This window comes from Mus pahari, chromosome 14 (assembly GCF_900095145.1).
Source record: "Mus pahari chromosome 14, PAHARI_EIJ_v1.1, whole genome shotgun sequence".
NCBI lineage: Eukaryota > Metazoa > Chordata > Mammalia > Rodentia > Muridae > Mus > Mus pahari.
The window spans coordinates 22,672,390-22,686,428 of record NC_034603.1 but is presented as its reverse complement, the minus strand read 5'-3'; the positions used below and the strand labels follow the sequence as shown (position 1 = coordinate 22,686,428).

At 37.3% G+C, this 14,039-nt stretch overlaps 1 protein-coding gene across 9 annotated transcripts in view; it reads right to left on the bottom strand.

Moving 5' to 3' along the window:
* The window catches only part of Rapgef6 (Rap guanine nucleotide exchange factor 6), a 172,188-nt gene that overhangs the window by 25,616 nt on the left and 132,533 nt on the right, over nucleotides 1-14,039 (bottom strand). For 6 of the 9 annotated variants that reach the window (XM_029545917.1, XM_021212286.2, XM_021212291.2 and 3 more), the window contains 4 exons: nucleotides 12,853-13,236; nucleotides 9,911-10,122; nucleotides 5,408-5,531; nucleotides 2,470-2,493 (listed from right to left, as the gene is read on the bottom strand). In XM_029545917.1, the coding sequence (XP_029401777.1) occupies nucleotides 2,470-2,493; nucleotides 5,408-5,531; nucleotides 9,911-10,122; nucleotides 12,853-13,236 (744 nt within the window). The remainder of the gene's footprint in view (nucleotides 1-2,469; nucleotides 2,494-5,407; nucleotides 5,532-9,910; nucleotides 10,123-12,852; nucleotides 13,237-14,039) is intronic. The other 3 variants (XM_021212287.2, XM_021212288.2, XM_021212292.1) reach the window with 1 other exon arrangement.

Here is a 14,039-nt window from a genome sequence, read left to right as displayed (position 1 = left end):
AATAATAATAATAATAATAAAAAAAAACTAAGCCTATAATGACATGCCTGACAATCTAGACTTAAGTGCTATGAACCAAAGTGTATGTTTAGGGTCCTTGAGTAGTGCTGAAAATGTGCTTTGTAGAAGGTAGGAGCTACCGTCCTGCTTGTCATGCGAAATGAACTTGAATTATTAATATCCTATTGGTTCACAATGAAGTCAGTGACGATGATGATGGACTGAACCTCTGAAACTGTAAGCCAGCTCCAATTCAATGTCCGTTATAAAAGTTGCCTTGGACATGATGCCACTTTAGAGCAATGGAAACCCTAAGTCAAAAGTAAATTGTTTTGCTCCAGAGAAAACTGGAATATCCTCCCTACTATGTTAGTAATGCCTTTTGAATTATTTTATGGTAATTTTCATTTTAAAAGACAATAAAATTCTCAGTAGCTAGAAAAAAAAAACGGTTCAGATACTTTCTTTAATTTGGAGTTATAATTGGTTATTGGAGTTATTAATATGGTTAATAATAACAAGAATAATCTGTTCTGTTTGCTTTTTCTAATTGTGACTGGACTTGTACCTCTAGACATATAATGAAAAGTACCACTTGGATAATCATTGATGTCTTTATTCTGTGAAACTTAACATAAATCAAGAAGCACCTGGTTGCTAGTAAGTTATATTAGAAGAAATGTTAGACAGTGAGGGGTGCTAAGTTCCCCTGACCATTGCCTGACTTCCTCTCTCCCCTCGCTGATTCCTTATCACCTCTGCTGGCTGTCCTGTCAGCTATGACCCTTCAACTTTCCTCTCCATGCTGCGGAAGTCCCAAGATCCCACCAGCATCCAGACATGTGAGAAGCATTTCAATAAGCTGAAACAAACAAGGTACTACACTGGCTTTTCTTGGTACACAAGATAAAACATCTTATAATGTGGTGACTATTATTATGTGTGAGTGTGCATGTGTATGCATGCTACAGTGGATTTGTGAAGGTCAAAGGACTGCTGTATGGAACTGGTTATCTCCAACTTTTATGTGCATTCCAGAGATCAAACTCAGTGAAACAAAGCCTTAACATTTATAAACAAAATTTTAATGCTAGCATTTAATAATTTTATCTTAGTTGTTATCCAAAATAATAAACCCAGCTTGTAAACAAACCTACAAAGTTCTAATGCATGAGAACGACAGGTGATAATGAAGTATCTACTGAACTCCTGCCAAAGCATCAAATACTGATAAAAACACCTGCTGTCTGCAAGCCCCAAATACTATAGGAGTAAATGCTACCAGCTGAACAGTGGCTGCTGTAGCTTGGTCACTAGGTCATAAGATGTCCTACTGGGTTAGTAATGCATCAATTTCTACTTTCAGTAAGAAGAACCAGGGAAGACCAAGACACAAAGGTATGACGTAGAAGAAAACACACAAGAAACACACCAGAGGAGGAAAGTCAAGCTTACCAAATGAAAAACAAGACCACAAATAAGACTCAAAGACAAGGCTAAAAAAAATTCTTATATGTAGCCTAAGTATCTAACTTCACATTCATTAGTTTTAAACATCAAAATTCTATGTGTTCTCTGTATGCAATTCCATGCACCTATAGTGCCAACTGTTTTCTTACTTAAAATGAAAGGTCTGGGAAAATGATGCATAAGATCTTTAATTGTCTGTGGCTCTAAACCAGATGGCCAGCAATGAAGAAGAGTCCAGAACCTACTTAAACCACAAAGGCTGAGCAGTTAAGAAGTTTTAGGGAGAAAAGGGAATCTTTTTATACAAAAGTGGTAGGAACTTAAAGTAAATTTCAACTTAAGCTTCAAGTTTCAGGCATTTAGTGGATCTGATGAGGGGTTAAAACCTCTATTCACTTTTACAATACAGATTAAGTAAATACGTCTCTCTGTAAAACTAATAAAAAATGCAACCCTTACAAACAGACTTTTTATACATCAACATATATGTTCTTTTTCATAAGACAGGCACTGAAATTAGAGAAAGTGTAGTCAGCTTTTAAAGCAGACTGTCTAGGTTTGGATATACCATCAATAAGCTGCAAGACTGGGCAATTTACCTTCCCCATCTGCACCATGGGGATAAAAGACCAGCTCACAGGGTAAAAGGAGACTTTTAAAGGTTATTCATTTTGGGAGCTTACAACAATGTAGAGGACACAGGAAGTATGCAGCAAATATCTGTTATTATTGTCTACATCTCATGAATTTGTTAAATATAAAATTTAAAAAGGGATTACAGAATGCCAATAATGGAAAAACAAAACAAACAAAACTGAGACCAACACAAGGCTAGTTCCATCACTACTTTCACCTTGTTAGCAAAAGGCATTTGTCAGAATGTAGGCTGACGGAGTTAATAGAAGGCATGCCATCTGGTTTGCGTGCATTAATGAAAAGGATGCAGCACATGTTAAGAGTTGCACAACCTTCATTCCAGTTGTTCGTTTCCCCACTTACCCCAGACTCCGCCACCTCTTCTTCCTGTAAGCAAGAGCCACAAACATTGAAGCATGGATTTGAATAGGAAAGCACAGGAAAAAGACAACAGTTGAGAGTCAGAGAATTTATGCAGACAGAACAGAACAGAAAAATTTACCAGGAAAATAAACTATATCTTAACAGTAAAAAATGGCTTTAATGAAATGAAGGACTGGGAAGGACACATTGAGTCCTGAAGGCCAAACCCCTCTATAGCATGTACTTTGAAACATGCTTTAGATCAATTGCATTTTTTAATACCCGTTTAGCCATTAGTTGATTTTTTGTTTGTTTGTTTGTTTTCTAAGAGAGGGTTTCTCTATATAGCCCTGGAGGTCCTGGAACTCATTCTGTATACCAGGCTGAACTCAAATGCAGAGAGATCCACCTGACTCTGCCTCTGCCTCTGCCTCCTGAGTGCTGGAATCCAAGATGTGAGCCACCACTGACTGCCATTATAGGATGGTGTTACTAAGCAGTTTATGGGACACCATGTGTTCCATTCAAACTTTCTATTCTGTTTTTGGAAGTGTAGGAACTGGTCTTAAGAACAGAGTCTCTACACACTTTTGGAGCCACTCATTTAAATGCTGAAAAACTACAAGGAATATACAGATATATAAATCCATTTTTAAGTGAAGAAATTTCTCTAATGAAGTATTTTACAAGAAAAATTGACTAGCAAATTCAACTTGGAAAATAAGAGGCAACAAAGCAAGGGTGGTGGTGTGTGGTGGTGTACACTTAGGCACTTGCGCACTGACCTGGGAGGAATTCTAAGCCAGTATACAATGGGACCCTAATAATTTAGGTACTGGTGGAAACAACTGAACTAGAATAAATATATTTATTTCCCCATGCACTTCTTACTCAACCCAGGTTATTCCCAAGCAAACAGCCAGGCTGCTTCTTTTTAATTTTGTGTTTGTGTGAATGTATGTGGGTATGTGTGCACATTCATGTGTGTTTAAGGCAGAGGTAAGCCTCTGGTGTTGTTCCTAAGGTGTCATAAACCTGTCCCCTCCACCCTTTTGAGACAGGATTATTCTAACTGTCTGGTAACAAGCTAGTTTACATGATGTGGGGACTGACAAGGACTCAAGCTTTCATTTTACTGAGTGAATCCTCTCTTGGTCCTCTTATATTAATTTGGAAGTACAGCTGGCACCTTAGTACACTATCAAATGATTTGGCAGGGAACTAATTTATTATGTCTTCAGGTACCGAATGAAAAGATGCATGAGTAAATGGAGGTTCACATAAGACAAGAGACAGTGGAAAGTCCACTGTACTGGGACATTCAACAAAAACAGAGACAGACAACAAGCCTCCTCCAGGTGTGCTTCAGTCCCTGGTTCTTGCTGTTTTTTTGTTTCCACATTTTGGAGAAGTGACACTTCATTACATTACCAAGAGAAAGACAAGAGATGGGAAGAGATTTGGCACTCCTTTCCCACTACTCTGAGAATCTCTAAACTAGAGCAAATGTGAGATCCGCTACTAAGAAAAGCAGTGACTACTCCATAGTGAAAGCAGTACCTCTCCCAGACAAACCCCATCTAACATATACTATAAAGTATCAAGTATTTTTATTTTCTTAGAATATATGTATTTTAAAATCATAGCAATTATATGCACTTAAAATTATTTTATTTATTAATGCCCTATTTGGAGAGGTCCAAAAGGAAAATCTGATAAAAAAAAAGAGTTAGCAACTGTAATGTCTACTTACATGCTAAAGACTACAAAAATTACTAGAAACAGCTTAATAACACTTTCTATAAACTCTCTATATAAATCTGTAGTAGTCTTTTTTTAAAAAAAAAGATTTATTTATTGTTATATGTAAGTATACTGTAGCTGTCTTCAGACCAGAAGAGGGCGTTAAATCCAATTATAGATGGTTGTGAGCCACCATGTGGTTGCTGGGATTTGAACTCAGGACCTTCAGAAGAGCAGTCAGTGCTCTTAACTGCTGAGCCATCTCTCCAGCCCCTGTAGTAGTCTTTAGAGTACACAAAGTATCAAACTAAAAAAGCATTCTCATTTTGGGTGTGGCAGTGTACACCTGTAATACCAGCAATTGGAAGTAGAGGCAAGATCATGAGTTCTAAACCAGCCTCAGTTATAAAGTGAGTCCAGAAAGAATTCTCTGATAAAATTAAAAGATAAATGAAACTCTAATAAAGATGTAGCATGGCTAAATGTACTTTCTGGGAAAGAGTTTACATGCAAGCTAACAGTTACAGTATAACTGTAACTTTGGGAAAGAAATGTTCTAGAAAACTGAAGTACTAGTTAGATGTGCTAGGACTTTAAAAGAGAAGTAGAATTCTTTACTACTTAGGTTAGAAAACAGATGAGACAATTTGTATTCAGATGATTTCAGGGAGCTCAACATTCTTCTTTTATTTGCTTATTGGTACTTTATATAACAACCATACAGAACTACTGGTATAGTCAGAAAAGTAATTGGAAAAACTAGGGCTCAAATCTTAGCAAGTTAAATAAAAACTGCTTGAGGGCCTGGAGACATGGTTCAGCAGTCAAAGTCACTGACCTCACTTGCAGAGGACTGGAGTTCAATTCCCAGCACTTACATGGTTACTTACAAGCATGAGACTCTAGTTCCAGAGAGGCCAACACTTTCTCTGGACTCTGCAAGCATTGTACATATGTGATACACAGACACACATGCAGGCAAACATACATAAATTAAAAATAAAACCAAACTACTTGGGGTTCAATTTCTTCAGATGTAAAGGGAAGTTGACTATTGCTTACCTGTGAGGATTACTGTAATGAAAGATTACTGGAATCTGATGTGTATACAACACTTAGCATAGTACACAACAAAGGACAGACATCATTACCTTACCACCCTTGATGCTACCGTAATATGATTTCCATGTCATACCTCTGACGGAACATCATGGCAGGATCCATGTTGGCAGAAGTCATTCGAATAATATGACGGATTTCCTTGGCAATCATTCTTAGCTTCTCGAAGTTTACTAAGCCATCTACTTTGGAGTCATTTCCTATGAAATATATATATATTTAAACTTCCATAATTACAATTTTATCTCTAAGTAGCACAAGTTCAGTTATCATTCCTGAGTACAGATAATCTTTTTTTTTTTTTAAATCAAAGTGTTCCCCCCACTCCCTCTTAAGACTTGATAAATTCATAGACAGCTCAGTCCTGACCCCAGGGGATGAGTTTCTAACAGCTGTGTTTCCCATGCGAATACAGAATACAGGAAGTGATTGTCTATGGCTGCTGAAACTGGTTCATTATCTCACAGTCATGTGCCCTAGTTACACAGCACATAATCTCATTCTGTTCATGGTTTGTTCTATTGAAGGAAGCTACAGCACCTGAAAACTTAGGCTAGCCAGGTGACAAAGGCACTGTTGAGCCCTTTTACTTACTAATAATTAAGTCGGCCTACAATTATTTTTTGATTTATAATTCTTAACTTTTTTTAAGAAATAAAAACTATTAAAGAAGTAACAGATATACTCACAGGAGTAAATAGTGGGAGATTAAGTAAAACAGGAGTTCTTTCTCAAATGGTAAAAATGAGCTAAAACTAAGGTAGCTGTGTCATAGGGATATTTTCTGGTCTCATATTCACTTTTTCTCTCTCAGAATCCGAATTTATCACCGAGACTTTAATCATTGGTATGAAAATACCTGTGTGTGAGTTTTTAATTTACAAATTGAAGGCTGTCACCTTTTCTTGAAGAGATTAATTGGCTTACCTAGTCTGAATCATCAGGCAAGAATGTCAGTGTTCAAAAGTCAGTCTGCCTGACCATAGATAGTAGCATTTAACTACACTTGTCTGTAGCTGTTAGTGCAACCCAATTTTTCTAACAGGGAAAGCCTTGAAGCCAAATTTGAGAGCTCTCTGAGTCTACATCACATCCCTTTTCATAGTAAGTGAGTAGTATTTGTACACTGGTCACAGGAATGGTTCGTGGCCTCAATGCCAGGTGGAAACAAAACAATACCAACCATGCTCAAGTGAGAACAACGTTGTAAGAGTATGTGAGAAGTCTGTGAGGATCTTTTCTTTTCTTTTCTTTTCTTTTCTTTTTTTTTTTTTTAAAGATTTATTTATTTATTATATGTAAGTACACTGTAGCTGTCTTCAGACACTCCAGAAGAGGGCGTCAGATCTTGTTACGGATGGTTATGAGCAACCATGTGGTTGCTGGGATTTGAACTCCGGACCTTTGGAAGAGCAGTCGGGTGCTCTTACCCACTGAGTCATCTCACCAGCCCGAGGATCTTTTCTTAAGTAATGTGATGATGATGAAATTCTGAGGCAAGAGGACTAGGCAACTAGGAGACTCTCCCTGCTGATGACAGTTAGCAAGGGCAGACAGGGCACAGGGAGCTGAAACAAGAGCTGAATAGAGTCCTTCAGTGCTTTGAGGTAACAAGAATAAAATAGAATTAAATCCAATTAAACTTCCATGTTTTGCTTTGGGACTCTGACTTTATTCTGAAGATAATAATGAACCAAATGTAGACTGGAACAAAGCCTAAAAACCTGGAAATGAATTAAAAACATTTGGGATTGGGGCTGGCAAGATGGCTCAGGGGTTAAAAACACTAACTGCTTTTCCAGAGGTCCCGAGTTCAATTCCCAGCAACCACATGATGGCTTAAAAACATCTGCAATGGGATCTAATGTCCTCTTCTGGTGTGTATGAAGATAGCTACAGTGTACTCACTCATATATACATATGTTTATGTAATGAATATGTATATGTATGTGTATGTATGTATGTATATATATGTGTGTGTGTATACACACACACACACACACACACATACACACACACACACACACACACATAAAATCTTAAAGAAATTGGGATTAATTGGGATTAATAATAGCCTTAAATGAGCAAGGTTCAATCCTTTTTGGAAGAACAGAGTATTAGTCATAAATTTCCAATTTTTGGGGGGGGGTAACTTTTTCACTATTCTCTAAACAAACAAATAAACAAACAACCCCCCCCCAAATAAAAATACGAATGTACATCAAGAAAAAAAATGAATGTGAACATGACAAGATGTGAAAGATAATCCAGAAAGAGAACCAGGGAAGACCCAGATTTCAGAGTCACTCTAGAGAAACTCTGAAATACCCATGGTGAACATGTTCAAAGATACAAAACCAACAGTGCTATTTTAACAGAGACTATGAAACAAAAGAAACAGTAAAACTGAGAAACATTGAATTAGAGTAGGAATTCAGGGACAGGTTTCACTGACTGGACACAGCTGAAGAGAAGGATTGTCAACAAGAATGACAATATTCGGAGAACAGCAAGACAATAAGATAACCTGTAGGAAGCTGTGAGACGAAAGAGGCACAATAGTCAAGTCAGACAAAAGTAAAACCAAAGCCCCAAACTGATGCCAGAAACGGGCAAATAAAAAACTAACTATACAGAATGTTCCAAAACTGAAGGAAAATAATCAATCTATTTTAATATGACCCAGCAATGTAAGTCAGAACTACAAATGAAACAAAATTACAAACCTCATACCTTACAAAACCTAGCAGAATAGAAAACCACGAGAAGGCAAAGGTCCCAACTGCAGCCATCAGCAGGGGCAGTGCAAAGAATAGTAAGTGTACAGTTCATATCTCAATCATGACCATGGGAGCCTAACAATGGATGCTACTTCAAAATGCTGAAGGAAAGCAGCTGCCAATCCAAACTACATTTCTGAAACTGAAGTCTTGAACTTTCAGGTGAACAAAAATTGAGATCTCTATCACTTTAAGGTAATAATAGTGTCTGATGTACCAAACAAAATCAAACTCCTAAACAACTAAACAAAGCCCTCAAAACCACAAAGTTCACTAGCCACATGGACACACAGAAACGTAGGATGAAAGAAACAGCAGCAAGCACAAACAGACACACATGAGATTAAACACTGATTTTAGTAACTGATAGTAAAACAATGTAGGAGTGACAGCACAATGGGTGAATAAAATTGGAGATGAGTAAATGAAACTTGAATAGTTCAAGTTCTTCACATGGCCTGAAATTACACAACATTAATGAATATTGGTGAACACATTGACACATCATCTGGTGTAACAGTAAAAGAAAAGAAAAACAGTATGTGGTTACTAAGGGAACAGAGTAGGAAAAGTTAATTATCAGAGAAAAGTTAATGCAAATAGACTGTAAATGAACTATAATAATAAAAGATTAAAAAAAACTTTTTAGATAAGAATTTCTACTCATCAAAAATAACTTTAAAACAGTCAAAGGGCAAGTTATTCTATACCCAGGATATAGAAGAGAATGTAGAAATTGTAAACAAAAAAGGAAATCTACTACAATGTGAGCAAGGAATCCAACTGGTAACTGTTAAGTGGGCTAGTGCAGAGGGTGCTCAACCTCATCCACAATCATCCAAGTACGAATTATAAGCTAAAAACTATAAACTATCAATATACAAGCACATAGTTATTGTAATGTGTAAAACAGAGCCCGAATTTAACAGATAATGGCAAGGATGAGCAGTGAGAACACCCCCAGTGCTAGAAACCAACGTTACCACCACACCATTTTTTTTTAAGGGTTGAATCACAGAGTCTACTAAGAATATATTGTATCGTCATTAAGACTACATCTGCCTAGAGAGTATGAACAGAGAATAAACAGCATTCTTCATAGCAGGACAACAATGGGAACTACTTAACCCCACAAATTAGAATGAATCACTGTACAGCACTAAGACATGGAACACCAAGCTAAGCAGTTCTGGACAACAGTGAACATTCTCCCTAATCCTAATATTTTTGACCAAAATAAGACAAAAATCAAATCAAACATTCTGTGAATCTGTTTGTCTAATGTTCAAGAACAATTGAGACTCAACTGTGGCATTAGAAATCAGGACACAAGTCACCTTTGAAGAGAGGAAGAGGGAGGTTGGGAGGGAGCAGGAGCAAGCTTCTAGGGTGCTGGTAACACTAAATTTTGCCCATAAAACTGACAATGGTGCCAGATTTTATAAGTTGCTCATTTGTTTTGGCACTTTTCCTTATGTGAGAATTAAATTTTAACAAGTTGGAAGGAAAAAAACCATGACTAAGCTTAAAGCAAATACAAGGCTGGGTATGTTTGGTACATGCCTAAGTGCTAGGGAGGTGTCAGAAAATCGTTTTATCTCAGTGTCAAGTTTATATCTGAACTTTTACTGTGAACATTTCAATTTGTTACTGTCAACAATATAGCTTTAGATGTCATAAATTCACTGCATTTAACTGTATGAAGATTTAGTGACATGAAATAATTATATTGAAGTGGATAATAGATTAAATGCTGCAGCTAAAGCTAAACATGCTAATTTTCAAATGACTTCCAATACCTTCATGGAGAAATGTCATATCTTTCTTGACAACAGGGAAGAGTGGAATAATTGGAGGCTGCATGCTTTGACTACTAAGAATATTTCTGTATTTTGCCATATTTCTAGATGGATCAAAAAGGTCTTGTAGATCTTGAAGATGTTTCTCATATTTGCTTGGTAACTTTTCCCAAGTGCCTCTGAGTCGTGCAACTGGTGCCAGGTTCAAGCCACTGTCAAAATGAGAATAAAAACATTAAGAATGGATTCAGAGGAAAGGGTAGGTAAATAAAGTACACAACCATGATCTATATACCATGATCTCTATATAATAAGCAGGGCCCATTTTAATACTTTGAAACAAAAGAGAACTACAAAAAAAAAAACCAAATCCAAAAAGGACTCTTTTAATCTTAAAACAAGAAAAATCCTCTTCCAGAGGATCTCTAGTAGTATAACAATTGCTCTATACTCTGCATGTAAGAGATAACTGTAACAATCACATAAGAGTTAAAAAGAACGTAAGCATCAGAGTGTTGCTCTTTATCAACTAACTTACACAACATTGACCTGAAACAGTTTACATGACCGACTGAGGTAGACTCTTGATTCAAGTTTCTGTATCTCAAGGCTCCAATCTCGTCCCCTAACTCTCCAGATATCCACTATCCCTGCTGCAATGCACTTTAAACAAGTTCAGATATTCCCTAAGTTGAAAACAATACTTACGTCCACCAGCCAGCAGTTTCTCCTCATTCCTTTACTTTCATGCTGCATGCCAAAGGTCAGCTATCAATAAACAGTGTGCACCTAATACATCTCAACATTCCTACAGTTTAGTCCCCTGCTTCTCGGGCTTCTGATTTTTACCTATACCACTACATGTAAAATGTTCTCCAACTTCCAATTTTAAGGTAGGAATTAAATGTTTATTCACCCTTGTTTCTAAGAAATCACCTCCCCACTACTCTAAGAAGGATAAAACAGAAATGTAACTTCAGCCAAGTCCCAAACTAGAATGACTGTCAAAAATTAGCCAAGGTTAAACAGCAGTAAGTAGAGGTACCAAAAAATGACACGTGCAGCTAAAGAATGGAGGAAGGCTGAACAACAGGTCTCCAAAGTTACAAGGCAAAGAACCATTCCCGATCTCGAATAAGAGCAAGAAAGTCTGTGCACTGCCACCAGGAAGGGTTGATTTCTTCAACATGAGTGTCAGGGGTAGTAATATTAAATCAGTGCCTGTAAAGATAAATCCTGAAGGAAGCTGTTCAGGAGGATAGCATGGAGAAACTAAGTTGTACACAGCCCTAAGGCTGCCACTCTCCACTCACTTAAAAAGCCAAAGGCAAAATAATTTTCAAGGTCAATCCTGTTAACCAGGAATTGTTCCCCAGCTTCTCTCTCATATGAGCCTTTGTAAATAGCTAGTACAGGAAAGTCCCCATTCAGAAAGTATGCAACAACTACATGTAGCAAAAGAATAAAGAATACTTGCCTTTGGAGGATACATTTGATGAACCCATCATAGAACTGACATGATGACATTAAAATTCACAAACCACAAGACCAAAGAACAATGTGATCAAACTTACCATGATTACATACATACACACACATACATATACCTTCCATCAGATTGTAGGGTAATTAAGACAATATAAGGATGCCATTCAGTAGTAAGATATACTGAACATTCAAAGAAGTGTTCAAGACTTATATGAATAAAACTATGAATATCACAGAGGGAAAATGAAGTATAGCAGTGTTTTGGGGGTAAAGGATCCATTGCTAAATAAATCTATATATTCTATGTAATTTAAATGAAAACACTCTGAAGACTTTTTTAGAAGACCTAAACTGAGGCTCATATCAAGCATGCCAGCAACAGCCGGAGAAAAGACAAGGACAGGAACAAAGAGCTTGACTAGTTCTCTGAGAACTCAAGACCTTTAAAGCTTTAAAGCTCTAGCAAGTATAGTTAAATCACTAGGATAGAATGTAGAAACAGACCAAGACATGTTTGGGGTGTTAGCAGCATATTTTACCTTTTAAAGATTTATGTGCATGTGTTTGTCTACATGTATGTATGTGTACCACATGCGTGCCTGGTGCCTGCAGAGGCCAGAAAAAGACATTAGACCCCCTAGATCTGAAGTTACAGATAGTTGTGGGCTGCCATGTAGATATATGCTTATTCAAAAGTTGAACATTAGTTTTCCTAGCTGGCTGTGTCGGTGTACATCTTTAATCTAGCACTGGGGAGGCAGAGGCAGGTGTCAGTTTGAGGCCTGGTGCACATAGTGAGTTCCAGTCCAGCCAGAGATATATATATAAGAGGTTCTGTCTCAAAAACAACCAACAACAACAATAAGCTTTCCTCTCAGCCTTCTGTTCTAGCTACCTATATTTCTTTTATCAGCCACTGATCCCAAGAAACATTATCAGGAATCCCCAGGTGCCACACCAGGCTGGGATCAGTGTTTTCCTAAGCTATTATCAGAGGGAATTCTCGCAGCAGAAGGGAACTAACATAAAAACCCACAAATAGACAACATGCAGAGCGACAGGACTTTGGAACATGCAGTTGTAAATGGGATGTCTTTGGGCTCATGGATCTATCTGGAAGAGGAGAGGGAAAGATTGCAAAAGTCAGAGGGGATGATGACTCCAGGAAAACACCACCTTCAAGATACAAGACTGATGCACACACGTCACAGAGCCTGTGTTAAATTCAAACCAGACAAGGTCCCAGCACTAAGAGGGAGAAGTAGCCCCCACTCTTAACCAAGAAGCTGTCTGTGATTAATATCCACTGACAAAAAAAAAAATATTAGGTTTTTCTAATGGAGTCTCACTGGGTATGTAACCACATGTCATGCCATTTTGTTAAACAAGAACAAAACAACTCAATGGTATCTTTATAGAAAAAAGTCATTATATAGGTATTTATACAAACTCACCTTATTATTGCAAACATGGAATTGAAATTCTTGCATTCTCGGCAATGAAGAGCAATTTTAATAAAATGTTTAATAATCTTCATTCTTTTCAGCTGATTTGATTCACTTAAAATCTCTGAGGCAACCCAGAATGTCTCTTGGTTTACAATATCCTCAAATTGCTTCAAGTGAGTATTTCCTGTTTTGGAATCTAATTTAAAGAGATCATCAATGTATTCAGTAGGTTCAATATTACGAAATAAATCGAAGTCTCTCATTGACAGCTGGGTGGCGACCTCGACAGTACTGAGCTGCAGTATGGATAGCTGGCTCTCCTTAAGTAGCTCCTGAGCATCTTCATCAGAACACAATGTTTCTGTTTCCATGTTATTTTTTAGGTAATATCTAAATGAGAAGAAAATTATCATAAGTAGATTTCATTTAATAGATGAAATGGGAAAATACTTTACAGGACATCTTGGGGGAAGAAAAAGGACATCTTGAGAAGTTCTACTTCTGCTGTCTAACATCTATTATTACAGAAAAAAATAAAAACAATGATGAAAATTATCTTGAAGTCAGTCATTTTAAGAAACTACTTGTAAGTGTGAACCATTATGTGTTGTCCTGAGAATAAAAGCTCTACGGGGCAATGTTGGATTCTTCTCTGAAATTGTTTGTCTGGTCCTTAGGGGCAGTGATGGGAAACTAACACAGAAAACTGGTGATGGACAAGCAGGGTCACTGCTGTAGCTAACCTTATCAAATAGTTACTAAGCTTTTGGGACTGGTTGGTGGGAGGAAAATGTAAGACCTTGGAAATATGGAACACAGAAGTCCTAGAATATCCACTATCATAGATGACAGTTGGCAACTAGATTAGAGGTCACCAGTGTTATATTCTGACAAGAACTTGTTTACCATTTTGTTTATGCTAAGACTGCTGGAGACCAAGTTTAAAAAGAATTTAGGCAGAGGAAATTTCAGGCCTGATAAGGTGTCCAGGCTGTGGACGAACGCTATTACTAGTTGCTTTATTTACTTTTATAGTGAAAATTGGGAGCAAAGAGTAAGAATATAAATACGTTAGCTTAGTTTTATCAGCCAACCTGAAGCTGAAACTAAGGAGGGCATGCTTTTAAAAAGATTAGCACCAATAGGCTCAGTGGTTAAGAGTACTGTCTGGGGCTGGTGAGATGGCTCAGCTG